The following is a 26,069-nucleotide window of genomic DNA, read 5'->3' as shown; positions in this document are numbered from 1 at the left end:
GAATAAGGCTGTAACGTAACAAAATGTGGATAAAGTCAAGGGATCTGCATACTTCCCAATGCAATGTGTATATATACGTATATATATATATATATATATATATATATATACATATACTACATTCACTAATGTACTATTATAAAATCAATGTGTTTTAAAAGGGATTTTCACACGACTGAGTTGAACCAAACCAAGCTGTACTGAGCTGTCCTGGTTACGCATCCTCCATAGTTACTGTAACCGTGCCGACTAGAGACAATGTGACAAGAATATATCAGAGCCAGCACAGTTTGGTTGGGATCGGCCCGATATTGTGTGAAAGGGGTATAAGAGTACCGACAAAGGGTGTGACATGAGGCCCTGGCCACTGATTGGTTGACAGAGAGGAAGTGACATGAAACACTGGCCACTGATTGGCTGACGTAGAGGAAGTGAGTTCTTACCTCGAGGGAACCACATCCCGAACAAAGGACGTAAAGAAATAAAAAAAAAACAATTAAAAATAAGAAAATGATTAATTGTAAAGAAAAAATAAAATCTGATTATTTAATTCTAAAGAAAAACATGAATCAAAATAATTAATAATTAGAGACAGAGAGAGAGAACAGAGAGAGAGCAACGGACAGAGAGAGCGAGAGACAGAGCGAGAGACAGAGACAGAGAGAGAGGACAAAGAGGGAGAGACAGCGAGAAAGAGAGACAGAGAGAGAGACACAGAGGGAGAGAACAGAGAGATAGAGCGAAGGACAGAGAGAGAGAGAGAGAGAGAGAGAGAGAGAGAGGACGTACCTGAGAAGTTTTTTGTTACCAGCAAAGTGGTCAAAATGGCTCCCTGAAAGAGTGGAGGGGACAGAAAGAAAGGAGGGAAGGATGGAGAGAGCAGAAAAGAGGAGGGGAGGAGTGAGCAGAAAAGAGGAGGGGAGGAGAGAGCAGAAAAGAGCAGGGGAGGAGAGACCAGAAAAGACCAGGGGAGGAGAGACCAGAAAAGAGCAGGGGAGGAGAGACCAGAAAAGAGGAGGGGAGGAGAGACCAGAAAAGAGGAGGAGAGGAGAGACCAGAATAGAGGGGAGGAGAGAGCAGAAAAGAGGAGGGGAAGAGAGAGCAATTCACTTATTAAAGATTTTTAGAAAAGAGAAATGCTAATAAAAAGAGAGAAGACCAGCAGTGGTACTATAGTCTCTACTGGAGGGCTGATCATTTCACCAGACAACAGCAGTGGTACTATAGTCTCTACTGGAGGACTGATCATTTCAACAGCAGTGGTACTATAGTCTCTACTGGAGGGCTGATCATTTCAACAGCAGTGGTACTATAGTCTCTACTGGAGGGCTGATCATTTCACCAGCAGTGGTACTATAGTCTCTACTGAAGAGCTGATCATTTCAACAGCAGTGGTACTATAGTCTCTACTGGAGGGCTGATCATTTCAACAGCAGTGGTACTATAGTCTCTACTGGAGGGCTGATCATTTCACCAGTCAACAGCAGTGGTACTATAGTCTCTACTGAAGGGGCTGATCATTTCAACAGCAGTGGTACTATAGTCTCTACTGGAGGGCTGATCATTTCAACAGCAGTGGTACTATAGTCTCTACTGGAGGACTGATCATTTCAACAGCAGTGGTACTATAGTCTCTACTGGAGGGCTGATCATTTCAACAGCAGTGGTACTATAGTCTCTACTGAAGGACTGATCATTTCACCAGACAACAGCAGTGGTACTATAGTCTCTACTGAAGAGCTGATCATTTCAACAGCAGTGGTACTATAGTCTCTACTGGAGGGCTGATCATTTCACCAGACAACAGCAGTGGTACTATAGTCTCTACTGGAGGGCTGATCATTTCACCAGACAACAGCAGTGGTACTATAGTCTCTACTGAAGGACTGATCATTTCAACAGCAGTGGTACTATAGTCTCTACTGGAGGGCTGATCATTTCAACAGCAGTGGTACTATAGTCTCTACTGGAGGGCTGATCATTTCATCAGCAGTGGTACTATAGTCTCTACTGGAGGGCTGATCATTTCACCAGACAACAGCAGTGGTACTATAGTCTCTACTGAAGAGCTGATCATTTCAACAGCAGTGGTACTGTAGTCTCTACTGAAGGGCTGATCATTTCAACAGCAGTGGTACTATAGTCTCTACTGGAGGGCTGATCATTTCAACAGCAGTGGTACTATAGTCTCTACTGGATGGCTGATCATTTCAACAGCAGTGGTACTATAGTCTCTACTGGAGGGCTGATCATTTCAACAGCAGTGGTACTATAGTCTCTACTGGAGGGCTGATCATTTCAACAGCAGTGGTACTATAGTCTCTACTGGAGGGCTGATCATTTCATCAGCAGTGGTACTATAGTCTCTACTGAAGGGCTGATCATTTCAACAGCAGTGGTACTATAGTCTCTACTGGAGGGCTGATCATTACAACAGCAGTGGTACTGTAGTCTCTACTGGAGACTGATCATTTCACCAGCAGTGGTACTATAGTCTCTACTGGAGGGCTGATCATTTCAACAGCAGTGGTACTATAGTCTCTACTGGAGGGCTGATCATTTCAACAGCAGTGGTACTATAGTCTCTACTGGAGGGCTGATCATTTCAACAGCAGTGGTACTATAGTCTCTACTGGAGGGCTGATCATTTCAACAGCAGTGGTACTATAGTCTCTACTGGAGGGCTGATCATTTCACCAGACAACAGCAGTGGTACTATAGTCTCTACTGGAGGGCTGATCATTTCACCAGCAGTGGTACTATAGTCTCTACTGAAGGGCTGATCATTTCAACAGCAGTGGTACTATAGTCTCTACTGAAGAGCTGATCATTTCAACAGCAGTGGTACTATAGTCTCTACTGAAGGCCTGATCATTTCAACAGCAGTGGTACTATAGTCTCTACTGAAGGGCTGATCATTTCACCAGACAACAGCAGTGGTACTATAGTCTCTACTGAAGGACTGATCATTTCAACAGCAGTGGTACTATAGTCTCTACTGGAGGGCTGATCATTTCAACAGCAGTGGTACTATAGTCTCTACTGAAGGACTGATCATTTCAACAGCAGTGGTACTATAGTCTCTACTGAAGGGCTGATCATTTCAACAGCAGTGGTACTATAGTCTCTACTGGAGGGCTGATCATTTCAACAGCAGTGGTACTATAGTCTCTACTGAAGAGCTGATCATTTCAACAGCAGTGGTACTATAGTCTCTACTGAAGGCCTGATCATTTCAACAGCAGTGGTACTATAGTCTCTACTGAAGGGCTGATCATTTCACCAGACAACAGCAGTGGTACTATAGTCTCTACTGAAGGACTGATCATTTCAACAGCAGTGGTACTATAGTCTCTACTGGAGGGCTGATCATTTCAACAGCAGTGGTACTATAGTCTCTACTGGAGGGCTGATCATTACAACAGCAGTGGTACTATAGTCTCTACTGGAGGGCTGATCATTTCACCAGCAGTGGTACTATAGTCTCTACTGAAGAGCTGATCATTTCAACAGCAGTGGTACTATAGTCTCTACTGGAGGGCTGATCATTTCAACAGCAGTGGTACTATAGTCTCTACTGGAGGGCTGATCATTTCAACAGCAGTGGTACTATAGTCTCTACTGGAGGGCTGATCATTTCAACAGCAGTGGTACTATAGTCTCTACTGAAGGACTGATCATTTCAACAGCAGTGGTACTATAGTCTCTACTGGAGGGCTGATCATTTCAACAGCAGTGGTACTATAGTCTCTACTGGAGGGCTGATCATTTCACCAGACAACAGCAGTGGTACTATAGTCTCTACTGGAGGGCTGATCATTTCACCAGACAACAGCAGTGGTGCTATAGTCTCTACTGAAGAGCTGATCATTTCAACAGCAGTGGTACTATAGTCTCTACTGAAGGGGCTGATCATTTCAACAGCAGTGGTACTATAGTCTCTACTGAAGGGCTGATCATTTCACCAGACAACAGCAGTGGTACTATAGTCTCTACTGAAGGACTGATCATTTCAACAGCAGTGGTACTATAGTCTCTACTGGAGGGCTGATCATTTCAACAGCAGTGGTACTATAGTCTCTACTGAAGGGCTGATCATTTCACCAGACAACAGCAGTGGTACTATAGTCTCTACTGAAGGACTGATCATTTCAACAGCAGTGGTACTATAGTCTCTACTGAAGGGCTGATCATTTCAACAGCAGTGGTACTATAGTCTCTACTGGAGGGCTGATCATTTCAACAGCAGTGGTACTATAGTCTCTACTGAAGGGCTGATCATTTCACCAGACAACAGCAGTGGTACTATAGTCTCTACTGAAGGACTGATCATTACAACAGCAGTGGTACTATAGTCTCTACTGAAGGGCTGATCATTTCACCAGACAACAGCAGTGGTACTATAGTCTCTACTGGAGGGCTGATCATTACAACAGCAGTGGTACTATAGTCTCTACTGGAGGGCTGATCATTTCAACAGCAGTGGTACTATAGTCTCTACTGAAGGGCTGATCATTTCAACAGCAGTGTTACTATAGTCTCTACTGGAGGGCTGATCATTTCAACAGCAGTGGTACTATAGTCTCTACTGGAGGGCTGATCATTTCACTAGTCAACAGCAGTGGTACTATAGTCTCTACTGAAGCGCTGATCATTTCACCAGCAGTGGTACTATAGTCTCTACTGGAGGGCTGATCATTTCAACAGCAGTGGTACTATAGTCTCTACTGAAGCGCTGATCATTTCACCAGCAGTGGTACTATAGTCTCTACTGGAGGGCTGATCATTTCAACAGCAGTGGTACTATAGTCTCTACTGAAGGGCTGATCATTTCAACAGCAGTGGTACTATAGTCTCTACTGGAGGGCTGATCATTTCAACAGCAGTGGTACTATAGTCTCTACTGGAGGACTGATCATTTCAACAGCAGTGGTACTATAGTCTCTACTGGAGGGCTGATCATTTCACCAGACAACAGCAGTGGTACTATAGTCTCTACTGAAGGGCTGATCATTTCAACAGCAGTGGTACTATAGTCTCTACTGGAGGGCTGATCATTTCACCAGACAACAGCAGTGGTACTATAGTCTCTACTGAAGGGCTGATCATTTCACTAGTCAACAGCAGTGGTACTATAGTCTCTACTGGAGGGCTGATCATTTCAACAGCAGTGGTACTATAGTCTCTACTGGAGGGCTGATCATTTCAACAGCAGTGGTACTATAGTCTCTACTGGAGGGCTGATCATTTCACCAGCAGTGGTACTATAGTCTCTACTGGAGGGCTGATCATTTCACCAGACAACAGCAGTGGTACTATAGTCTCTACTGAAGGACTGATCATTTCAACAGCAGTGGTACTATAGTCTCTACTGGAGGGCTGATCATTTCAACAGCAGTGGTACTATAGTCTCTACTGGAGGACTGATCATTTCACCAGACAACAGCAGTGGTACTATAGTCTCTACTGGAGGGCTGATCATTACACCAGACAACAGCAGTGGTACTATAGTCTCTACTGGAGGACTGATCATTTCACCAGACAACAGCAGTGGTACTATAGTCTCTACTGGAGGGCTGATCATTACACCAGACAACAGCAGTGGTACTATAGTCTCTACTGAAGGGCTGATCATTTCACCAGACAACAGCAGTGGTACTATAGTCTCTACTGGAGGGCTGATCATTACAACAGCAGTGGTACTATAGTCTCTACTGGAGGGCTGATCATTTCAACAGACAACAGCAGTGGTACTATAGTCTCTACTGGAGGGCTGATCATTTCAACAGCAGTGGTACTATAGTCTCTACTGAAGGGCTGATCATTTCAACAGCAGTGGTACTGTAGTCTCTACTGGAGGGCTGATCATTTCAACAGCAGTGGTACTATAGTCTCTACTGGAGGGCTGATCATTTCAACAGCAGTGGTACTATAGTCTCTCAACAGCACTGGAGGACTGATCATTTCAACAGCAGTGGTACTATAGTCTCTACTTCAACAGCAGTGGGACTGGAGGACTGATCATTTCAACAGCAGTGGTACTATAGTCTCTACTGGAGGGCTGATCATTTCACCAGACAACAGCAGTGGTACTATAGTCTCTACTGAAGGACTGATCATTTCACCAGACAACAGCAGTGGTACTATAGTCTCTACTGTACTATAAGAGCTGATCATTTCAACAGCAGTGGTACTATAGTCTCTACTGGAGGGCTGATCATTTCACCAGACAACAGCAGTGGTACTATAGTCTCTACTGGAGGGCTGATCATTTCACAGCAGTACTATAGTCTCTACAGATCACAACAGCAGTGGTACTATAGTCTCTACTGAAGGACTGATCATTTCAACAGCAGTGGTACTATAGTCTCTACTGGAGGGCTGATCATTTCAACAGCAGTGGTACTATAGTCTCTACTGGAGGGCTGATCATTTCATCAGCAGTGGTACTATAGTCTCTACTGGAGGGCTGATCATTTCACCAGACAACAGCAGTGGTACTATAGTCTCTACTGAAGAGCTGATCATTTCAACAGCAGTGGTACTATAGTCTCTACTGAAGGGCTGATCATTTCAACAGCAGTGGTACTATAGTCTCTACTGGAGGGCTGATCATTTCAACAGCAGTGGTACTATAGTCTCTACTGGATGGCTGATCATTTCAACAGCAGTGGTACTATAGTCTCTACTGGAGGGCTGATCATTTCAACAGCAGTGGTACTATAGTCTCTACTGGAGGGCTGATCATTTCAACAGCAGTGGTACTATAGTCTCTACTGGAGGGCTGATCATTTCATCAGCAGTGGTACTATAGTCTCTACTGGAGGGCTGATCATTTCATCAGCAGTGGTACTATAGTCTCTACTGGAGGGCTGATCATTTCAACAGCAGTGGTACTATAGTCTCTACTGGAGGGCTGATCATTTCATCAGCAGTGGTACTATAGTCTCTACTGAAGGGCTGATCATTTCAACAGCAGTGGTACTATAGTCTCTACTGGAGGGCTGATCATTACAACAGCAGTGGTACTGTAGTCTCTACTGGAGGGCTGATCATTTCACCAGCAGTGGTACTATAGTCTCTACTGGAGGGCTGATCATTTCAACAGCAGTGGTACTATAGTCTCTACTGAAGGGCTGATCATTTCAACAGCAGTGGTACTATAGTCTCTACTGGAGGGCTGATCATTTCAACAGCAGTGGTACTATAGTCTCTACTGGAGGGCTGATCATTTCAACAGCAGTGGTACTATAGTCTCTACTGGAGGGCTGATCATTACAACAGCAGTGGTACTATAGTCTCTACTGAAGGACTGATCATTTCAACAGCAGTGGTACTATAGTCTCTACTGGAGGGCTGATCATTTCACCAGCAGTGGTACTGTAGTCTCTACTGGAGGGCTGATCATTTCAACAGCAGTGGTACTATAGTCTCTACTGAAGGCCTGATCATTTCACCAGCAGTGGTACTGTAGTCTCTACTGGAGGGCTGATCATTTCACCAGACAACAGCAGTGGTACTATAGTCTCTACTGAAGGGCTGATCATTTCAACAGCAGTGGTACTATAGTCTCTACTGGAGGGCTGATCATTTCAACAGCAGTGGTACTATAGTCTCTACTGGAGGGCTGATCATTTCACCAGACAACAGCAGTGGTACTATAGTCTCTACTGGAGGGCTGATCATTTCAACAGCAGTGGTACTATAGTCTCTACTGGAGGGCTGATCATTTCACCAGACAACAGCAGTGGTACTATAGTCTCTACTGGAGGGCTGATCATTTCAACAGCAGTGGTACTATAGTCTCTACTGAAGGGCTGATCATTTCAACAGCAGTGTTACTATAGTCTCTACTGGAGGACTGATCATTTCAACAGCAGTGGTACTATAGTCTCTACTGAAGGGCTGATCATTTCAACAGCAGTGGTACTATAGTCTCTACTGAAGGACTGATCATTTCAACAGCAGTGGTACTATAGTCTCTACTGAAGAGCTGATCATTTCAACAGCAGTGGTACTATAGTCTCTACTGAAGGGCTGATCATTTCAACAGCAGCGGTACTATAGTCTCTACTGAAGGGCTGATCATTTCAACAGACAACAGCAGTGGTACTATAGTCTCTACTGGAGGGCTGATCATTTCAACAGCAGCGGTACTATAGTCTCTACTGGAGGGCTGATCATTTCACCAGACAACAGCAGTGGTACTATAGTCTCTACTGAAGGACTGATCATTTCAACAGCAGTGGTACTATAGTCTATACTGAAGGGGCTGATCATTTCAACAGCAGGTGGAAAGGGGGGTGAGAAAGAGAAGGGTGTGTGCTTGGCTAAATCCCAAAGGGTGCCCTATTCCCTATAAAAGACACTACTCTTTGGTTGGAAAGTCCTTTTGATCAGACATCTATGGGCCTTGTAGTAGTGCACGGAATAGGGAATAGGGAATATGGTATAGGGTATAGGGAATAGAGAATAGGGAATATGGTATAGGGTATAGGGTATAAGGAATAGGGAATAGGGAATAGGGAATATGGTATAGGGTATAAGGAATAGGGAATAGGGAATATGGTATAGGGTATAAGGAATAGGGTATAGGGTATAAGGAATAGGGTATAGGGTATTGGGTATTAGGTATAGGGAATAGGGAATAGGGAATAGAGTATAGGGTATAAGGAATAGGGTATAGGGAATATGGTATAGGGTATAAGGAATAGGGTATAGGGTATTGGGTATTAGGTATAGGGAATAGGGAATAGAGTATAGGGTATAGGGTATAAGGAATAGGGTATAGGGTATTGGGTATTAGGTATAGGGAATAGGGAATAGAGTATAGGGTATAGGGTATAGGGTATAAGGAATAGGGAATAGGGTATTGGGTATTAGGTATAGGGAATAGGGAATAGAGTATAGGGTATAGGGTATAGGGTATAAGGAATAGGGAATAGGGTATTGGGTATAGGGAATAGGGAATAGGGAATAGGGAATAGGGTATAGGGTATAGGGTATAGGGAATATGGAAAAGGGAATATGGTATAGGGTATAAGGAATAGGGTATAGGGAATAGGGAATAGGGAATAGGGAATAGGGTATAGGGTATAGGGAATAGGGAATAGGGAATATGGTATAGGGTATAAGGAATAGGGAATAGGGTATAGAGTATAAGGAATAGGGAATAGGGTATTGGATATTAGGTATAGGGAATAGGGAAGAGAGTATAGGGTATAAGGAATAGGGTATAGGGAATATGGTATAGGGTATAAGGAATAGGGTATAGGGTATAAGGAATAGGGTATAGGGTATTGGGTATTAGGTATAGGGAATAGGGAATAGAGTATAGGGTATAGGGTATAGGGTATAAGGAATAGGGAATAGGGTATTGGGTATTAGGTATAGGGAATAGGGAATAGAGTATAGGGTATAGGGTATAGGGTATAAGGAATAGGGAATAGGGTATTGGGTATAGGGAATAGGGAATAGGGAATAGGGAATAGGGAATAGGGTATAGGGTATAGGGTATAGGGAATAGGGAATAGGGAATATGGTATAGGGTATAAGGAATATGGTATAGGGGATAGGGAATAGGGAATAGGGAATAGGGAATAGGGTATAGGGTATAGGGAATAGGGAATAGGGAATAGGGTATAAGGAATAGGGAATAGGGTATAGAGTATAAGGAATAGGGAATAGGGTATTGGGTATTAGGTATAGGGAATAGGGAATAGAGTATAGGGTATAGGGAATAGGGAATAGGGTATAACTTATAGGGAACAGGGAATAGAGTATAGGGTATAAGGAATAGGGAATAGGGAATAGAGTATAGGGTACAGGGAATAGGGTATAGAGTATAGGGTACAGGGAATAGGGAATAGGGTATAAGGTATAGGGAACAGGGAATAGAGTATAGGGTATAAGGAATAGGGAATAGGGAATAGAGTATAGGTTACAGGGAATAGGGTATAGAGTATAGGGTACAGGGAATAGGGTATAGGGTATAAGGAATAGGGTATAAGGTATAGGGAACAGGGAATAGAGTATAGGGTATAGGGTATAAGGAATAGGAAATAGGGTATTGGGTATTAGGTATAGGGAATAGGGAATAGAGTATAGGGTATAGGGAGAGACACATCTCTTGACTGTCTGAATAGAACAGAGGACAGTGAAAGAGTGTCACCTTGAGTTTCTGAATAGAACAGAGGACAATGAAAGAGGAGTGTCACCTTGAGTTTCTGAATAGAACAGAGGACAGTGAAAGAGGAGTGTCACCTTGACTGTCTGAATAGAACAGAGGACAGTGAAAGAGGAGTGTCACCTTGAGTTTTCTCCTGGCGTTGAACTTCTTCAGACACTCCACAGTCTCCTGTCTGTGCATCATGGAAGCTACAGTGGACCGTTGCTGCAAACAAAGAACATCATGTTTACTGTTCATTTTATATTGTTTTTTTTTTCTTCACTTTTGTATATTATCTACTTCCACTTGCTTTGGAAATGTTAACACATGTTTCCCATGACAATAAAGCCCCTTGAATTTAGTTGAATTGAGAGAGAATGTTATTTTATACACGGGATTCCATTGAGACCTCGGGTCTTATTTCCAATGGTGCCATGAGGACAACAATTCCAATAATCAATATGATCAATACAATAAACAATACAAATATTTAAACTACAAGATACAGTAACAGATACAGATACATTAAATTACATTTAAACAAAACAATTACAAATCTGATTAGGGGTTTTAAACTGCCCTAGTGGTCCCGGGGAACCCAGACAAGGAGAGCTCATTCATCATTAGGGGGTTAAACTGCCCTAGTGGTCCCGGGGAACCCAGACAAGGAGAGCTAATTCATCATTAGGGGGTTAAACTGCCCTAGTGGTCCCGGGGAACCCAGAAAAGGAGAGCTCATTCATCATTAGGGTTTTAAACTGCCCTTGTGGTACCAGGGAACCCAAATCTCAGTGAACTTATTAATCATTGGGGTTTAAACTGCCCTAGTGGTACCGGGGAACCCAAATCTCAGTGAACACATTCATCGTTAGGGGTTTAAACTGCCCTAGTGGCACCGGGGAAACCAGACGAGGAGAGCTCATTCATCATTAGGGGTTTAAACTGCCCTAGTGGCACCGGGGAAACCAGACGAGGAGAGCTCATTCATCATTAGGGGTTTAAACTGCCCCAGTGGCACCGGGGAACCCAGACGAGGGGAAATCAAACTAAAAAGAGGAATGACCTTTAACTTCGTGGAGACCAGAGGGACCTCAAGAGTTTACCAACACTTAGATTGGTTTACTTCAACTGGGAAGTTTGGAAACAAAGTGGGAGTAATGAAGAGATCTACGGGACTTTACTGAGGGACCAGACAACCTTCTGATTCAGGATGTAGTGATGAGTAATGAAGAGATCTACGGTACTTTACTGAGGGACCAGACAACCTTCTGATTCAGGATGTAGTGATGAGTAATGAAGAGATCTACGGGACTTTACTGAGGGACCAGACAACCTTCTGATTCAGGATGTAGTGATGAGTAATGAAGAGATCTACGGGACTTTACTGAGGGACCAGACAACCTTCTGATTCAGGATGTAGTGATGAGTAATGAAGAGATCTACGGGACTTTACTGAGGGACCAGACAACCTTCTGATTCAGGACCAGACAACCCTCTGAATAAGTATGTAGTGATGAGTAATGAAGAGATCTACAGGACTTTACTGAGGGACCAGACAACCTTCTGATTCAGGATGTAGTGATGAGTAATGAAGAGATCTACGGGACTTTACTGAGGGACAGACAACCTTCTGATTCAGGACCAGACAACCCTCTGAATAAGTATGTAGTGATGAGTAATGAAGAGATCTACAGGACTTTACTGAGGGACCAGACAACCTTCTGATTCAGGATGTAGTGATGAGTAATGAAGAGATCTACGGGACTTTACTGAGGGACCAGACAACCTTCTGATTCAGGATGTAGTGAGGAGTAATGAAGAGATCTACGAGACTTTACTGAGGGACCAGACAACCCTCTGATTCAGGATGTAGTGAGGAGTAATGAAGAGATCTACGAGACTTTACAGAGGGACCAGACAACCTTCTGATTCAGGATGTAGTGATGAGTAATGAAGAGATCTACGGGACTTTACAAAGGGACCAGACAACCTTCTGATTCAGGATGTAGTGAGGAGTAATGAAGAGATCTACGGGACTTTACTGAGGGACCAGACAACCTTCTGATTCAGGATGTAGTGATGAGTAATGAAGAGATCTACGGGACTTTACTGAGGGACCAGACAACCTTCTGATTCAGGATGTAGTGATGAGTAATGAAGAGATCTACGAGACTCTACTGAGGGACCAGACAACCTTCAGATTCAGGATGTAGTGATGAGTAATGGAGAGATCTACGGGACTTTACCGAGGGACCAGACAACCTTCTGATTCAGGATGTAGTGAGGAGTAATGAAGAGATCTACGGGACTTTACTGAGGGACCAGACAACCTTCTGATTCAGGATGTAGTGACGAGTAATGAAGAGATCTATGGGACTTTACTGAGGGACCAGACAACCTTCTGATTCAGGATGTAGTGATGAGTAATGAAGAGATCTATGGGACTTTACTGAGGGACCAGACAACCTTCTGATTCAGGATGTAGTGATGAGTAATGAAGAGATCTACGGGACTTTACTGAGGGACCAGACAACCTTCTGATTCAGGATGTAGTGATGAGTAATGAAGAGATCTACGAGACGTTACTGAGGGACCAGACAACCTTCTGATTCAGGATGTAGTGATGAGTAATGAAGAGATCTATGGGACTTTACTGAGGGACCAGACAACCTTCTGATTCAAGATGTAGTGACGAGTAATACAACTGTCCCCTGTGATAAGGGACTAGGGTGGACGGCATCAAATCATTTACAGTGGAGTCTCTGATATATTTGGATAATAAGGTGTCACAATTAGTCCAGACGACAATCTGGTTCCTGCTGTTTAAGACTGGCAAAATCTACTTCTTAAAAAAAATGAAGAAGAAGAAGAAGCCCACTTTAAATCTTAGCTTTTTAACTAGTTCCTCAGTCTGTTTTTTAAACGTTTGAATCTTCATCAATCCAAATAATGTTTAATAGGAGAGGAGAAGAGGATGAGAGGAGAGTAGAGGAGAGATCAGTGGAAGGGCTGTGTGTGTGTGTGTGTGTGTGTGTGTGTGTGTGTGTGTGTGTGTGTGTGTGTGTGTGTGTGTGTGTGTGTGTGTGTGTGTGTGTGTGTGTGTGTGTGTGTGTGTGTGTGTGTGTGTGTGTGTGTGTGTGTGTGTGTGTGTGTGTGTGTGTGTGTGTGTGTGTGTGTTTCCATACACAGATCCAGGGGTGTTTGAGGGCCTCTGCGGTGGTGATGCGTTTGCCGGGGTTGATGGTCAACATCTTATTGATCAGGTCTTTGGCATCAGGAGTCACTGTGTCCCACTCTGGGGACGGGAACTATAGACACACATTACACACAATCAGTCAGTCCATCAATCAATACAATACATTCCACCATTCTGTCTATCAATTCATTAATTTCCAACACCAGTGAAGAGAGAGAGAGAGACAGAGAGAGACAGAGAGAGACAGAGAGAGAGAGAGAGACAGAGAGAGACAGAGAGAGACAGAGAGACAGAGAGACAAAGAGAGACAGAGAGACAGAGATACAGAGAGACAGAGAGACAGACAGACAGAGAGACAGACAGACAGGCAGGCAGGCAGGCAGACAGACACAGACAGACAGACAGACAGACAGACAGACAGACAGACAGACAGACAGACAGACATACAGACAGACAGACAGACAGACAGACAGACAGACAGACAGACAGACAGACAGACAGAGAATGAGAGAGAGAGCGAGTCAGACAGAGAGATAGAGGTTGGTAGTTAGAGGTTGGTAGTTCTCACATCGTAGAGAGTCAGTCAGACAGAGAGATAGAGGTTGGTTGTTCTCCCATCGTAGAGAGGAGAGAGTCAGTCAGACAGAGAGATGGATAGATAGAGGTTGGTAGTTCTCCCATCGTAGAGAGGAGAGTCAGACAGAGAGATAGAGGTTGGTAGTTCTCCCATCATAGAGAGTCAGACAGAGAGATAGAGGTTGGTAGTTCTCCTGTCGTAGAGAGGAGAGAGTCAGACAGACAGAGAGATAGGTAGAGGTTGGTAGTTCTCACATCGTAGGCCCCAGCCTTGATCTGCTGGTACAGTCTGTGTTGGTCCTCGTCCCAGAAGGGAGGATAACCGACCAATAGGATGTACAGGATCACCCCTGGCAGGAAGACACACGCGCTTATCATAACCCACAGATCAAAACAACACAGTCTTGACCCCAAACTGACCCCTTTTTTGAAATTTCACTTCCTGAATTGGAATGGAATTGAGCCAACTTTCAGCAGGGAACAATCACATGGAAGTATGTTATTTAGTTCAGTTCTAAAGGTCAAAGGTTAGAGATTAAAAGGTTGTTTTGTTTACCACAAGCCCACATGTCCACAGGCTTCCCATATGGGTCTTTTCTCAGAACCTCTGGAGACAGGTAGCCTGGTGTACCAGCAAAACCTGTAGGGAAGTAGAGAGGGAGGGAGGGAGGGAGGGAGGGAGGGAGGGGAGGGAGGGAGGGAGGGAGGGAGGGAGGGAGGGAGGGAGGGAGGGAATAAATGGATGAGTGTATCAATAGTTTGAGTGATTGATTTGAGTAATTGTTACAGCAAATAATTCATTGATTACTTGAGTGAGTCATTAATTGATTAAATCGATCAATCAGTACATTTTTTAAAATATTTTTAGTGATTCTTATCCAGAGCGACTTACAGGACAAATAACGGCAAATCAACAGATTTTCACCTCGTCAGCTCAGGGATTCGAACCAGTGACCTTTCTTTTAACCGCTAGGCTAACTACCGCCCTGACAATTCAAAAGTGGTAAGAGGTTAGGGGTCTATTCTAGGCCAGGTCTGTGTGTCCTCTAATACACTAGTGTGCAGACCCGACCCGAACCGCACTGTGCTGGCTTGGCATTATTCATTTTCCCATTAGCCTTTCACTCACAGCACTCACAGTACCAGAAACTACAGTGGAGGCTAGTTCAGCTCGCTCAGTAGTGTGAAAAAAAAACATTTTCTGTCCCGTCCCATAAGAGAGAAGCCACTCGACGATACTCACCAAACCATGCCTGTTGGTCGCCCTGCACCTCGATGGCGAGCCCAAAGTCAGCTAGCTTAACCGCCGCCCCCTTCAGCTTACTGGCCAATAGGAGGTTCTCAGGCTGGAGGGGGGCGGAGTCAAAATGGGTTAGCGGTAACAAGACGCTCTGGGTAACCGTTGGCCGTAGACACAGATGTACAATCAGGTTTAGCCTCACGCAAGGTTGTCACTTTCTGGCCAAGCTGCAAAGTCAGAACCTAGGCTAGGCCAATTGTGCATCGCCCCACGGTCGCAGCCGGTTACGACAAACCCAGAGTTTCTGATGGCAAAGCTGGCGCTGCAGTACAGTGCCCTTAACCACTGTGCCACCCGGGATCCCCTCGTCATTTTCTACAATTTATCTCCTTAAAACCTGTTGTGACTAGGGGGCAGTATTGTCATTTTTGGAAAAATAACGTGCCCAAAGTAAACAGGATATTTTGTGAGGACAAGATGCTAGGATATGCATATAATTGACAGCTTAGGATAGAAAACACTCTAAAGTTTCCAAAACTGTCAAAAATATTGTCTGTAAGTAGAACAGAACTGATATTGCAGGCGAAAGACTGAGAAAAATCCAATCCGGAAGTACCTCGTGTTTTAAAAGCTCTGCGTTCCGATGCGTCCCTATTGAGCAGTGAATGGGCTATCAACCAGACTACTTTTTCTACGTATTCCCCAAGGTGTCTACAGCATTGTGACGTAGTTTTACTCATTTATGTTGAAGAATACCCATAAGCGGCTACATTGTGTAAGTGGTCACCTGATGGCTCTCAGAGGGATTCTCGCGTAAAATACAGAGGTAGCCATTTTTCCAATCGGTCCTACTGAAAAACCAATTGTCCCAGTGGATATATTATCGAATAGATATTTGAAAACACCTTGAGGATTGATTATAAACAACGTTTGCTATGTTTCTGTAAATATAATGGAGCTAATTTGGAATATTTTTCAGCGTTTTCGTGACCGTAATTCCCGGTCGATTTCTCAGCCAAACGTGAAGAACAAACGGAGCTATTTCACCTAGAAAAATAATATTTTTGGAAAAAATGAACATTGGCTATCTAACTGGGAGTCTCGTGAGTGAAAACATCCGAAGCTCATCAAAGCTAAACAATTTGATTGCTTTTCTGATTTTCGTGACCAAGTTACCTGCTGCTAGCTGGACATAATGCTATGCTAGGCTATCGATAAACTTACACAAATGCTTGTGTTGCTTTGGCTGTAAAGCATATTTTGAAAATCTGAGATGACAGGGTGATTAACAAAAAAGCTGTGTCTCAATATATTTCACTTGTGATTTTCATGAATAGGAATATTTTCTAGGAATTCTTATGTCCGTTGCGTTATGCTAATTAGTGTCAGTCGATGATTACGCTCCCGGATCTGGGAAATCTGATTTTTAAATCTACACTTAACAACAATGTCAACAACAACAACAACAACAGGCTAAACTTATGCTTACCCCTAACCTAAAAATCTCTTGATACTCCACATCCCGGATCCGGGATCGTGAATAAAGCCGCAGGCTCATTAGCATAACGCAATTTCTGAAAATGGCAAACGTTGTTTGGAATCAATCCTCAAGGTGTTTTTTCACATATCTCTTCATTGATATGCAGTTCGTGGAAGCCTGCTTTCCCCTCAGAATCGCATGGAAAAATACCAGCAGCTGAAAAAGACGCACCAATTTTGACGGAGGACACCGGGCGGACACCTGGAAAATGTAGTCTCTTATGGTCAATCTTCCAATGATATGCCTACAAATACGTCACAATGCTGCAGACACCTTGGGGAAACGACAGAAAGGGCAGGCTCATTCCTCTCGCATTCACAGCCATATAAGGAGACAATGGAAAACGGAGCCTCAAAAATCCTGCTGGTTTTCTGGTTGCCGTTTCATCTTGGTTTTGCCTGTAGCTCCCGTTCTAGGGCACCCACAGAGAATATCTTTGCAGTTCTGGAAAATTCAGAGTGTTTTCTTTCCAAAGCTATCAATTATATGCATAGTCGAGCATCTTTTTGTGACAAAATATCTTGTTTAAAACGGGAACGTTTTTCATCCAAAAATGAAATTGCGCCCCTAGAGTTTCAAGAGGTTTTAAGACCTTAACAACAATGTCAACAACAACAACAACAATGTCAACAACAACAACAACAACAACAGGCTAACCTTATGCTTACCCCTAACCTAAATTAAGACCTTAACAACAATGTCAACAACAACAACAACAACAACAATGTCAACAACAACAACAACAACAACAGGCTAACCTTATGCTTACCCCTAACCTAAATTAAGACCTTAACAACAATGTCAACAACAACAACAACAATGTCAACAACAACAACAACAACAGGCTAACCTTATGCTTACCCCTAACCTAAATTAAGACCTTAACAACAATGTCAACAACAACAACAACAACAATGTCAACAACAACAACAACAACAGGCTAACCTTATGCTTACCCCTAACTTAAATTAAGACCTTAACAACAATGTCAACAACAACAACAACAACAGGCTAACCTTATGCTTACCCCTAACCTAAATTAAGACCAAATAACTAAAATATACATTCTATGCTAACAACCTGTTAGGGATAGGGATAATACTGCCCCCTTTGGATGAATTGCGTGCCCATAGTAAACTGCATAGAAATCTGTCCTAAATTGCTAATATATGCATATAATAAGTATTATTGGATAGAAAACACCCTGGAGTTTCTAAAACCGTTTGATTTATGTCTGTGAGTATAACAGAACTCACAGGGCAGGCAATCTCCCAAACTAGTTTTGGAATCCTGAGAGTTGGGGCAACTTTGACGTCATCGCCCCCCTCCCTTCACAACCAGCTATGGATCTGGAAACACTTCCTATGTCTTCCACTAGATGTCCTCATTCAGTAGAGCGTTTAATTGTGCAAATGCTGTGAACTTTGACCCAATGAGGCGAAAAACAGTGGGTGTCGTGTGTGCTGTGTTTTCGCCGTAAAATATTTTAGAAATCTGACACGCTGGGTAGATGAACAAGGTGTTTATCTTTCATTTGAGCTATTGAACTTGTTAATGTGTGGAGGTTAAATATTTCTATGAATATTTTTGCATCCTGTGCGCCACCGTTTGAGTTGATCGGGGGGGGGGGGGGGGTGTAGTTCCCGCTTGGGAAACCATGCCGTCAAAAGGCTAACCTTATGCTTACCCCTAACCTAAATTAAGACCAAATAACTAAAATATACATTCTATTTTCATACAATTTTAAGATATAGCCAGTTTAGAGTTTGCAGCTTGGCCATATAGTGGCAACCACTAGGACTAAACTGAGCTGAGATCAATGTCTAGGGGCAACTTGATCCTACAGACACACACACAAAGAGAGACAGAAAGACAACGGTTGAACAGGGACACACTAACAAAACAACACACTATGGCATAAATACATACAGACACACACACACAGACAAAGAAACTCTCACACAAACACACAGATAGACACACACACACACACATACCTTCAGATGTACAATGTAGAATATGGGGTGATGATGATGGTGGTGGTGATGATGGTGATGATGATGATGGTGATGATGATGATGATGGTGGTGATGATGGTGATGATGGTGGTGGTGATGATGGTGATGATGATGGTGGTGATGATGATGGTGGTGATGATGATGGTGATGATGATGATGGTGATGATGATGATGATGATGGTGGTGATGATGATGGTGATGGTCTGACCATACAAACCTTCAGGTCCCTGTGAACGATACCATTGACATGGCAGTGATGAACACTCTCTACAATCTGCTGTATGCAATGACTGAAGGAGGAGAGACAAAAAGGAGAGAGAGAAAAGAGAAGAGAGAAGAGGAGTGAAGAGAGACATGGACAGGGGAGAAACATCTTATTATATAAACAACTGTGTTTGATAGACACTGACCAAATGTTCAACAATAAAACACAGAAAATACCATATACAGATTACAGAGTTAAACAATACTCTCTGTTTGATCAGAGTAAAGTAACAGTCCACTACAGATTACAGAGTTTTAACAAACAACACCAGTTAACAGTGAAACACACCGACAACACAGATTAATCATTCTAGAACTATATACCTCATCTCTCCCCATCATGCCTTCCCCCCTCCACCCTCTTGCTCTTCCCCCTCCACCCTCTCGCTCTTCCCCCTTCCACCCTCTTGCTCTTCCCCCTCCACCCTCTTGCTCTTCCCCTTCCACCCTCTCGCTCTTCCCCCTTCCACCCTCTCGCTCTTCCCCCTTCCACCCTCTCCCTCTTCCCCCTCCACCCTCTCCCTCTTCCCCCCTTCCACCCTCTCCACCTTCCCCCTTCCACCCTCTTGCTCTTCCCCCTCCACCCTCTCGCTCTTCCCCCTTCCACCCTCTCGCTCTTCCCCCTTCACCCTCTCCCTCTTCCCCCTTCCACCCTCTCCCTCTTCCCCCCTCCACCCTCTCCCTCTCCCCCTTCCACACTCTCCCTCTTCCCCCTTCCATGCTCTCCCTCTTCCCCCTTCCACCCTCTTGCTCTTCCTCCCTCCACCCTCTCGCTCTTCCCCCTTCCACCCTCTCGCTCTTCCTCCCTCCACCCTCTCGCTCTTCCTCCCTCCACCCTCTCGCTCGTCCCTCTTCCACCCTCTCGCTCTTCTCCCTTCCACCCTCTCGCTCTTCCTCCCTCCACCCTCTCGCTCTTCCCCCCTTCCACCCCTCTCGCTCTTCCTCCCTCCACCCTCTCGCTCTTCCCTCTTCCACCCTCTCGCTCTTCTCCCTTCCACCCTCTCGCTCTTCCTCCCTCCACCCTCTCGCTCTTCCCCCCTTCCACCCTCTCGCTCTTCCTCCCTCCACCCTCTCGCTCTTCCCTCTTCCACCCTCTCGCTCTTCTCCCTTCCACCCTCTCGCTCTTCCTCCCTCCACCCTCTCGCTCTTCCCCCTTCCACCCTCTCGCTCTTCCCCCTTCCACCCTCTCGCTCTTCCCCCTTCCACCCTCTCCCTCTTCCCCCTTCCACCCTCTCCCTCTTCCCCCTCTCCCTCTTCCCCCCTTCCACCCTCTCGCTCTTCCCCCCTTCCACCCCTCGCTCTTCCTCCCTCCACCCTCTCGCTCTTCCCCCTTCCACCCTCTCGCTCTTCCTCCCTCCACCCTCTCGCTCTTCCCTCTTCCACCCTCTCGCTCTTCTCCCTTCCACCCTCTCGCTCTTCCTCCCTCCACCCTCTCGCTCTTCCCCCTTCCACCCTCTCGCTCTTCCCCCTTCCACCCTCTCGCTCTTCCCCCCTTATCTCTCTCTGCTCCTCTCTTTACGGAGGTTGTAATTCAACATAAAGTCTGTAGTGTGAAGTCGGTTCCATATCTATGGATAGGTCACAAATTGCACCCTATTCCCTATGTAGTGCACACATTTTGACCAGAGTCCTAAGAGTTGCCATGGCGCCCTAGAAGCCCTGCTAGCAGCCTAAGTACATATTCAGTTGTTTGTTTGTTTGTTGCTTTTTGAAAATCTTCTCTTTTGTTTTTTTTATAACATAGAGTTTTTATTGCATGTAACTGGTGTTTTTTGAGCCATGGATTTACAGGTTGACTGACAGGGGATCACTCTGGCCATGGATTTACAGGTTGACTGACAGGGGATCACTCTGGCCATGGATTTACAGGTTGACTGACCGGGGAACACTCTGGCCATGGATTTACAGGTTGACTGACAGGGGATCACTCTGGCCATGGATTTACAGGTTGACTGACAGGGGAACACTCTGTGAGCCATGGATTTAAAGGTTGACTGACAGGTGAACACTCTGGCCATGGATTTACAGGTTGACTGACAGGGGATCACTCTGGCCATGGATTTACAGGTTGACTGACAGGGGATCACTCTGGCCATGGATTTACAGGTTGACTGACCGGGGAACACTCTGGCCATGGATTTACAGGTTGACTGACAGGGGATCACTCTGGCCATGGATTTACAGGTTGACTGACAGGGGATCACTCTGGCCATGGATTTACAGGTTGACTGACAGGGGAACACTCTGGCCATAGATTTACAGGTTGACTGACAGGGGAACACTCCGTGAGCCTTGGATTTACAGGTTGACTGACCGGGGAACACTCTGGCCATAGATTTAAAGGTTGACTGACAGGGGAACACTCTGTGAGCCATGGATTTAAAGGTTGACTGACAGCTGAACACTCTGGCCATGGATTTACAGGTTGACTGACAGAACACTACACTATGGCCATGGATTTACAGGTTGACTGACAGGGGAACACTCTGGCCATGGATTTACAGGTTGACTGACAGGGGAACACTATGGCCATGGATTTACAGGTTGACTGACAGGGGAACACTCTGGCCATGGATTTACAGGTTGACTGACAGGGAATGGCCATGGATTTACAGGTTGACTGACAGGGGAACACTCTGTGGCCATGGATTTACAGGTTGACTGACAGGGGAACACTCTGGCCATGGATTTACAGGTTGACTGACAGGGGAACACTATGGCCATGGATTTACAGGTTGACTGACAGGGGAACACTATGGCCATGGATTTACAGGTTGACTGACAGGGGAACACTCTGGCCATGGATTTACAGGTTGACTGACAGGGGAACACTCTGGCCATGGATTTACAGGTTGACTGACAGGGGAACACTCTGAGCCATGGATTTACAGGTTGACTGACACTATGGCCATGGATTTACAGGTTGACTGACTCTGGCCATGGATTTACAGGTTGACTGACAGGGGAACACTCTGGCCATGGATTTACAGGTTGACTGACAGGGGAACACTCTGGCCATGGATTTACAGGTTGACTGACAGGGGAACACTCTGTGGCCATGGATTTACAGGTTGACTGACAGGGGAACACTCTGGCCATGGATTTACAGGTTGACTGACAGGGGAACACTCTGGCCATGGATTTACAGGTTGACTGACAGGGGAACACTCTGTGAGCCATGGATTTACAGGTTGACTGACAGGGGAACACTCTGGCCATGGATTTACAGGTTGACTGACAGGGGAACACTCTGGCCATGGATTTACAGGTTGACTGACAGGGGAACACTCTGTGAGCCATGGATTTACAGGTTGACGGACAGGGGAACACTATGGCCATAGATTTACAGGTTGACTGACAGGGGAACACTCTGTGAGCCATGGATTTACAGGTTGACTGACAGGGGAACACTATGGCCATGGATTTACAGGTTGACTGACAGGGGAACACTCTGGCCATGGATTTACAGGTTGACTGACAGGGGAACACTATGGCCATGGATTTACAGGTTGACTGACAGGGGAACACTCTGGCCATGGATTTACAGGTTGACTGACAGGGAACACTCTGGCCATGGATTTACAGGTTGACTGACAGGGGAACACTCTGGCCATGGATTTACAGGTTGACTGACAGGGGAACACTCTGGCCATGGATTTACAGGTTGACTGACAGGGGAACACTCTGGCCATGGATTTACAGGTTGACTGACAGGGGAACACTCTGTGGCCATGGATTTACAGGTTGACTGACAGGGGAACACTCTGGCCATGGATTTACAGGTTGACTGACAGGGGAACACTCTGGCCATGGATTTACAGGTTGACTGACAGGGGAACACTCTGTGAGCCATGGATTTACAGGTTGACGGACAGGGGAACACTATGGCCATAGATTTACAGGTTGACTGACAGGGGAACACTCTGTGAGCCATGGATTTACAGGTTGACTGACAGGGGAACACTCTGTGAGCCATGGATTTACAGGTTGACTGACAGGGGAACACTCTGTGAGCCATGGATTTACAGGTTGACGGACAGGGGAACACTCTGTGAGCCATGGATTTACAGGTTGACTGACAGGGGAACACTCTGGCCATGGATTTACAGGTTGACTGACAGGGGAACACTATGGCCATGGATTTACAGGTTGACTGACAGGGGAACACTCTGGCCATGGATTTACAGGTTGACTGACAGGGGAACACTCTGTGAGCCTTGGATTTACAGGTTGACTGACAGGGGAACACTCTGTGAGCCTTGGATTTACAGGTTGACTGACAGGGGAACACTCTGTGAGCCATGGATTTACAGGTTGACTGACCGGGGAACACTATGGCCATGAAAGTGAATTGAAGTATGACCATGTCTTCAAACCATCGCTGGCTACACTGCCTTCATCACCCCACTGGGGATCATCGACACGGCTGATTAGCTCCACTGGACCACTCTTCCTGAACAAGTGGAATTAAACACAGACAACAAAAAAAGAAGGACATTGTGACCTCTTGTGGACAATCAGAGCCTTACACTTAAGAACTAAGGCCCAGCGGAACCCTTTTCAAGAAGTGGAACCCGTTTCAAGAAGGACTGGGTCCAACAGAGATACACGAACAAGGAAGACATTCAACACGTAAATACATTCATTACTTCTTACTCAAATGAGCGGTAGTTCGGGGAAAAGTATTGTGATTACTGTGAGCGTACTTTCCAAATGTATCCAAGTGTTCTCACTCTCTCTCTCCATCTTATGTAACAAGTGTCGTATTGTGTCAGTCCGCTAGGGACCTGTTTCCATCGTATTATGTTTCTAATCAATAACCTATACCGTGTGTGTGTGTGTGTGTGTGTGTGTGTGTGTGTGTGTGTGTGAGTGTGTGTGTGTGTGTGTGTGTGTGTGTGTGTGTGTGTGTGTGTGTGTGTGTGTGTTTTGTGTGGGTATCCTGTGTTATCATTTAGTTATTAAGTAAATCAATAAAAGAAATATATTTGTACGGTACGGAATGATCAGTTAAGGCTGGGGTTTGTGCAGATGCAAGGAGTATACGACGTTCAGAATTATGAGACTGAGACTGATGAGGTAATGATTAATGAGATGAATGTTATCAATATATGTCTTATAAATCATCTCGAGTTTAATCCGGGAGATGGCAACTCGGTAAACAACTTCTTTCCGTGGTGCCCCAAAATTTTAAATAGTTAATTGTTTCATGATTCATTTAATCGAGTAACAATTACACTTAGTTAGTTGATTCGATACATAACAGTCAGCAGATTAATGAAAGCCACGAAACGACACTAGCTAGATGGCTAATGTTTTTTGTTTGAATGATGCATCTAGACACTGTACCAGCTTTTTGGTTACACCCTGGCTGCCTGTTCCTGGTCTTTTGAAAACATCAATTGAGGAGTCACCTGAAGCGTGAGAGGAATGGGAGATACAGGAATGCCGTGCTGAGGCAGAGGGCTCATAGTGAGGACGACTGGCTACTACTCTGAACTGTGTGTGATGAACCTTCTGGTGCCCAGAGCTGCTGAGGCAGAGGGCTCGTAGTGAGGACAACTGGCTACTACTCTGAATGGTGTGTGGTGAACCTTCTGGTGCCCAGAGCTGCTGAGGCAGAGGGCTCGTAGTGAGGACAACTGGCTACTACTCTGAATGGTGTGTGGTGAACCTTCTGGTGCCCAGAGCTGCTGAGGCAGAGGGCTCGTAGTGAGGACGACTGGCTACTACTCTGAACTGTGTGTGATGAACTTTCTGGTGCCCAAAGCTGCTGTACTGGTTGATCTAACTATAGTTAAGAGTATTCATGATGATGTACTGGTTGATTTATTCATTGTGATGTAGTGGTTGATCTAACTATAGCTAGACTATTCATGGCGATGTGCTGGTTGATGTAACTATAGCTAGACTATTAATTATGATGTACTGGTTGATGTAACTATAGCTAGACTATTCATGATGATGTACTGGTTGATGTAACTATAGCTAGACTATTCATGGTGATGTACTGGTTGATGTAAGTATAGCTAGACTGTTCATGGTGATGTACTGGTTGATGTAACTATAGCTAGACTATTCATGGTGTTGTACTGGTTGATCTATTCATGGTGATGTACTGGTTGATGTATTCATGGTGATGTACTGGTTGATTTATTCATGGTGATGTACTGGTTGATGTAACTATAGCTAGACTACTCATGGTGATGTACTGGTTGATCTATTCATGGTGATGTATTGGTTGATGTAACTATAGCTAGACTATTCATGGTGATGTACTGGTTGATGTAACTATAGCTAGACTATTCATGGTGATGTACTGGTTGATCTATTCATGGTGATGTACTGGTTGATGTAACTATAGCTAGACTATTCGTGATGGTGTACTGGTTGATGTAACTATAGCTAGACTATTCACGGTGATGTACTGGTTGATCTATTCATGGTGATTTCCTGGTTGATCTATTCATGGTTATGTACTGGTTGTTCTATTCATGGTGATGTACTGGTTGATCGATTCATGGCGATGTACTGGTTGATCTATTCATGGTTATGTACTGGTTGATGTATTTATGATGATGTAATGGTTGATGTAACTATAGCTAGACTATTCATGGTGATGTACTGGTTCATCTATTCATGGTTATGTACTGGTTGATGTATTTATGATGATGTAATGGTTGATGTAACTATAGCTAGACTATGCATGATGATGTACTGGTTGACGTAACTATAGCTAGACTATTCATGGTGATGTACTGGTTGATCTATTCATGGTGATGTACTGGTTGATGTAACTATAGCTAGACTATTCATGGTGATGTACTGGTTGATGTAACTATAGCTAGACTATTCATGGTGATGTACTGGTTGATGTAACTATAGCTAGACTATTCATGGTGATGTACTGGTTGATCTATTCATGGTGATGTACTGGTTCATCTATTCATGGCTATGTACTGGTCGATGTATTTATGATGATGTACTGGTTGATGTAACTATAGCTAGACTATGCATGATGATGTACTGGTTGATGTAACTATAGCTAGACTATTCATGGTGTTGTA

The 26,069-nt window shown here is 44.6% G+C and overlaps 1 protein-coding gene across 1 annotated transcript in view; it reads right to left on the bottom strand.

The window, feature by feature from the left end:
• Positions 1–26,069, bottom strand: part of LOC135536405 (calcium/calmodulin-dependent protein kinase type II delta chain-like) — a 101,532-nt gene that overhangs the window by 45,606 nt on the left and 29,857 nt on the right. Inside the window, exons 6-12 of the mRNA XM_064962749.1 lie at positions 18,956–19,028; positions 15,184–15,286; positions 14,497–14,580; positions 14,196–14,290; positions 13,354–13,476; positions 10,310–10,393; positions 790–832 (exon numbers count right to left, since the gene is read on the bottom strand). Of these exons, the coding sequence (XP_064818821.1) occupies positions 790–832; positions 10,310–10,393; positions 13,354–13,476; positions 14,196–14,290; positions 14,497–14,580; positions 15,184–15,286; positions 18,956–19,028 (605 nt within the window). The remainder of the gene's footprint in view (positions 1–789; positions 833–10,309; positions 10,394–13,353; positions 13,477–14,195; positions 14,291–14,496; positions 14,581–15,183; positions 15,287–18,955; positions 19,029–26,069) is intronic.

This window comes from Oncorhynchus masou, unplaced genomic scaffold, assembly GCF_036934945.1.
Source record: "Oncorhynchus masou masou isolate Uvic2021 unplaced genomic scaffold, UVic_Omas_1.1 unplaced_scaffold_614, whole genome shotgun sequence".
Lineage (NCBI taxonomy): Eukaryota > Metazoa > Chordata > Actinopteri > Salmoniformes > Salmonidae > Oncorhynchus > Oncorhynchus masou.
Note: the sequence above shows the minus strand (reverse complement) of the source record. Positions and strands in the feature narration are given on the sequence as shown.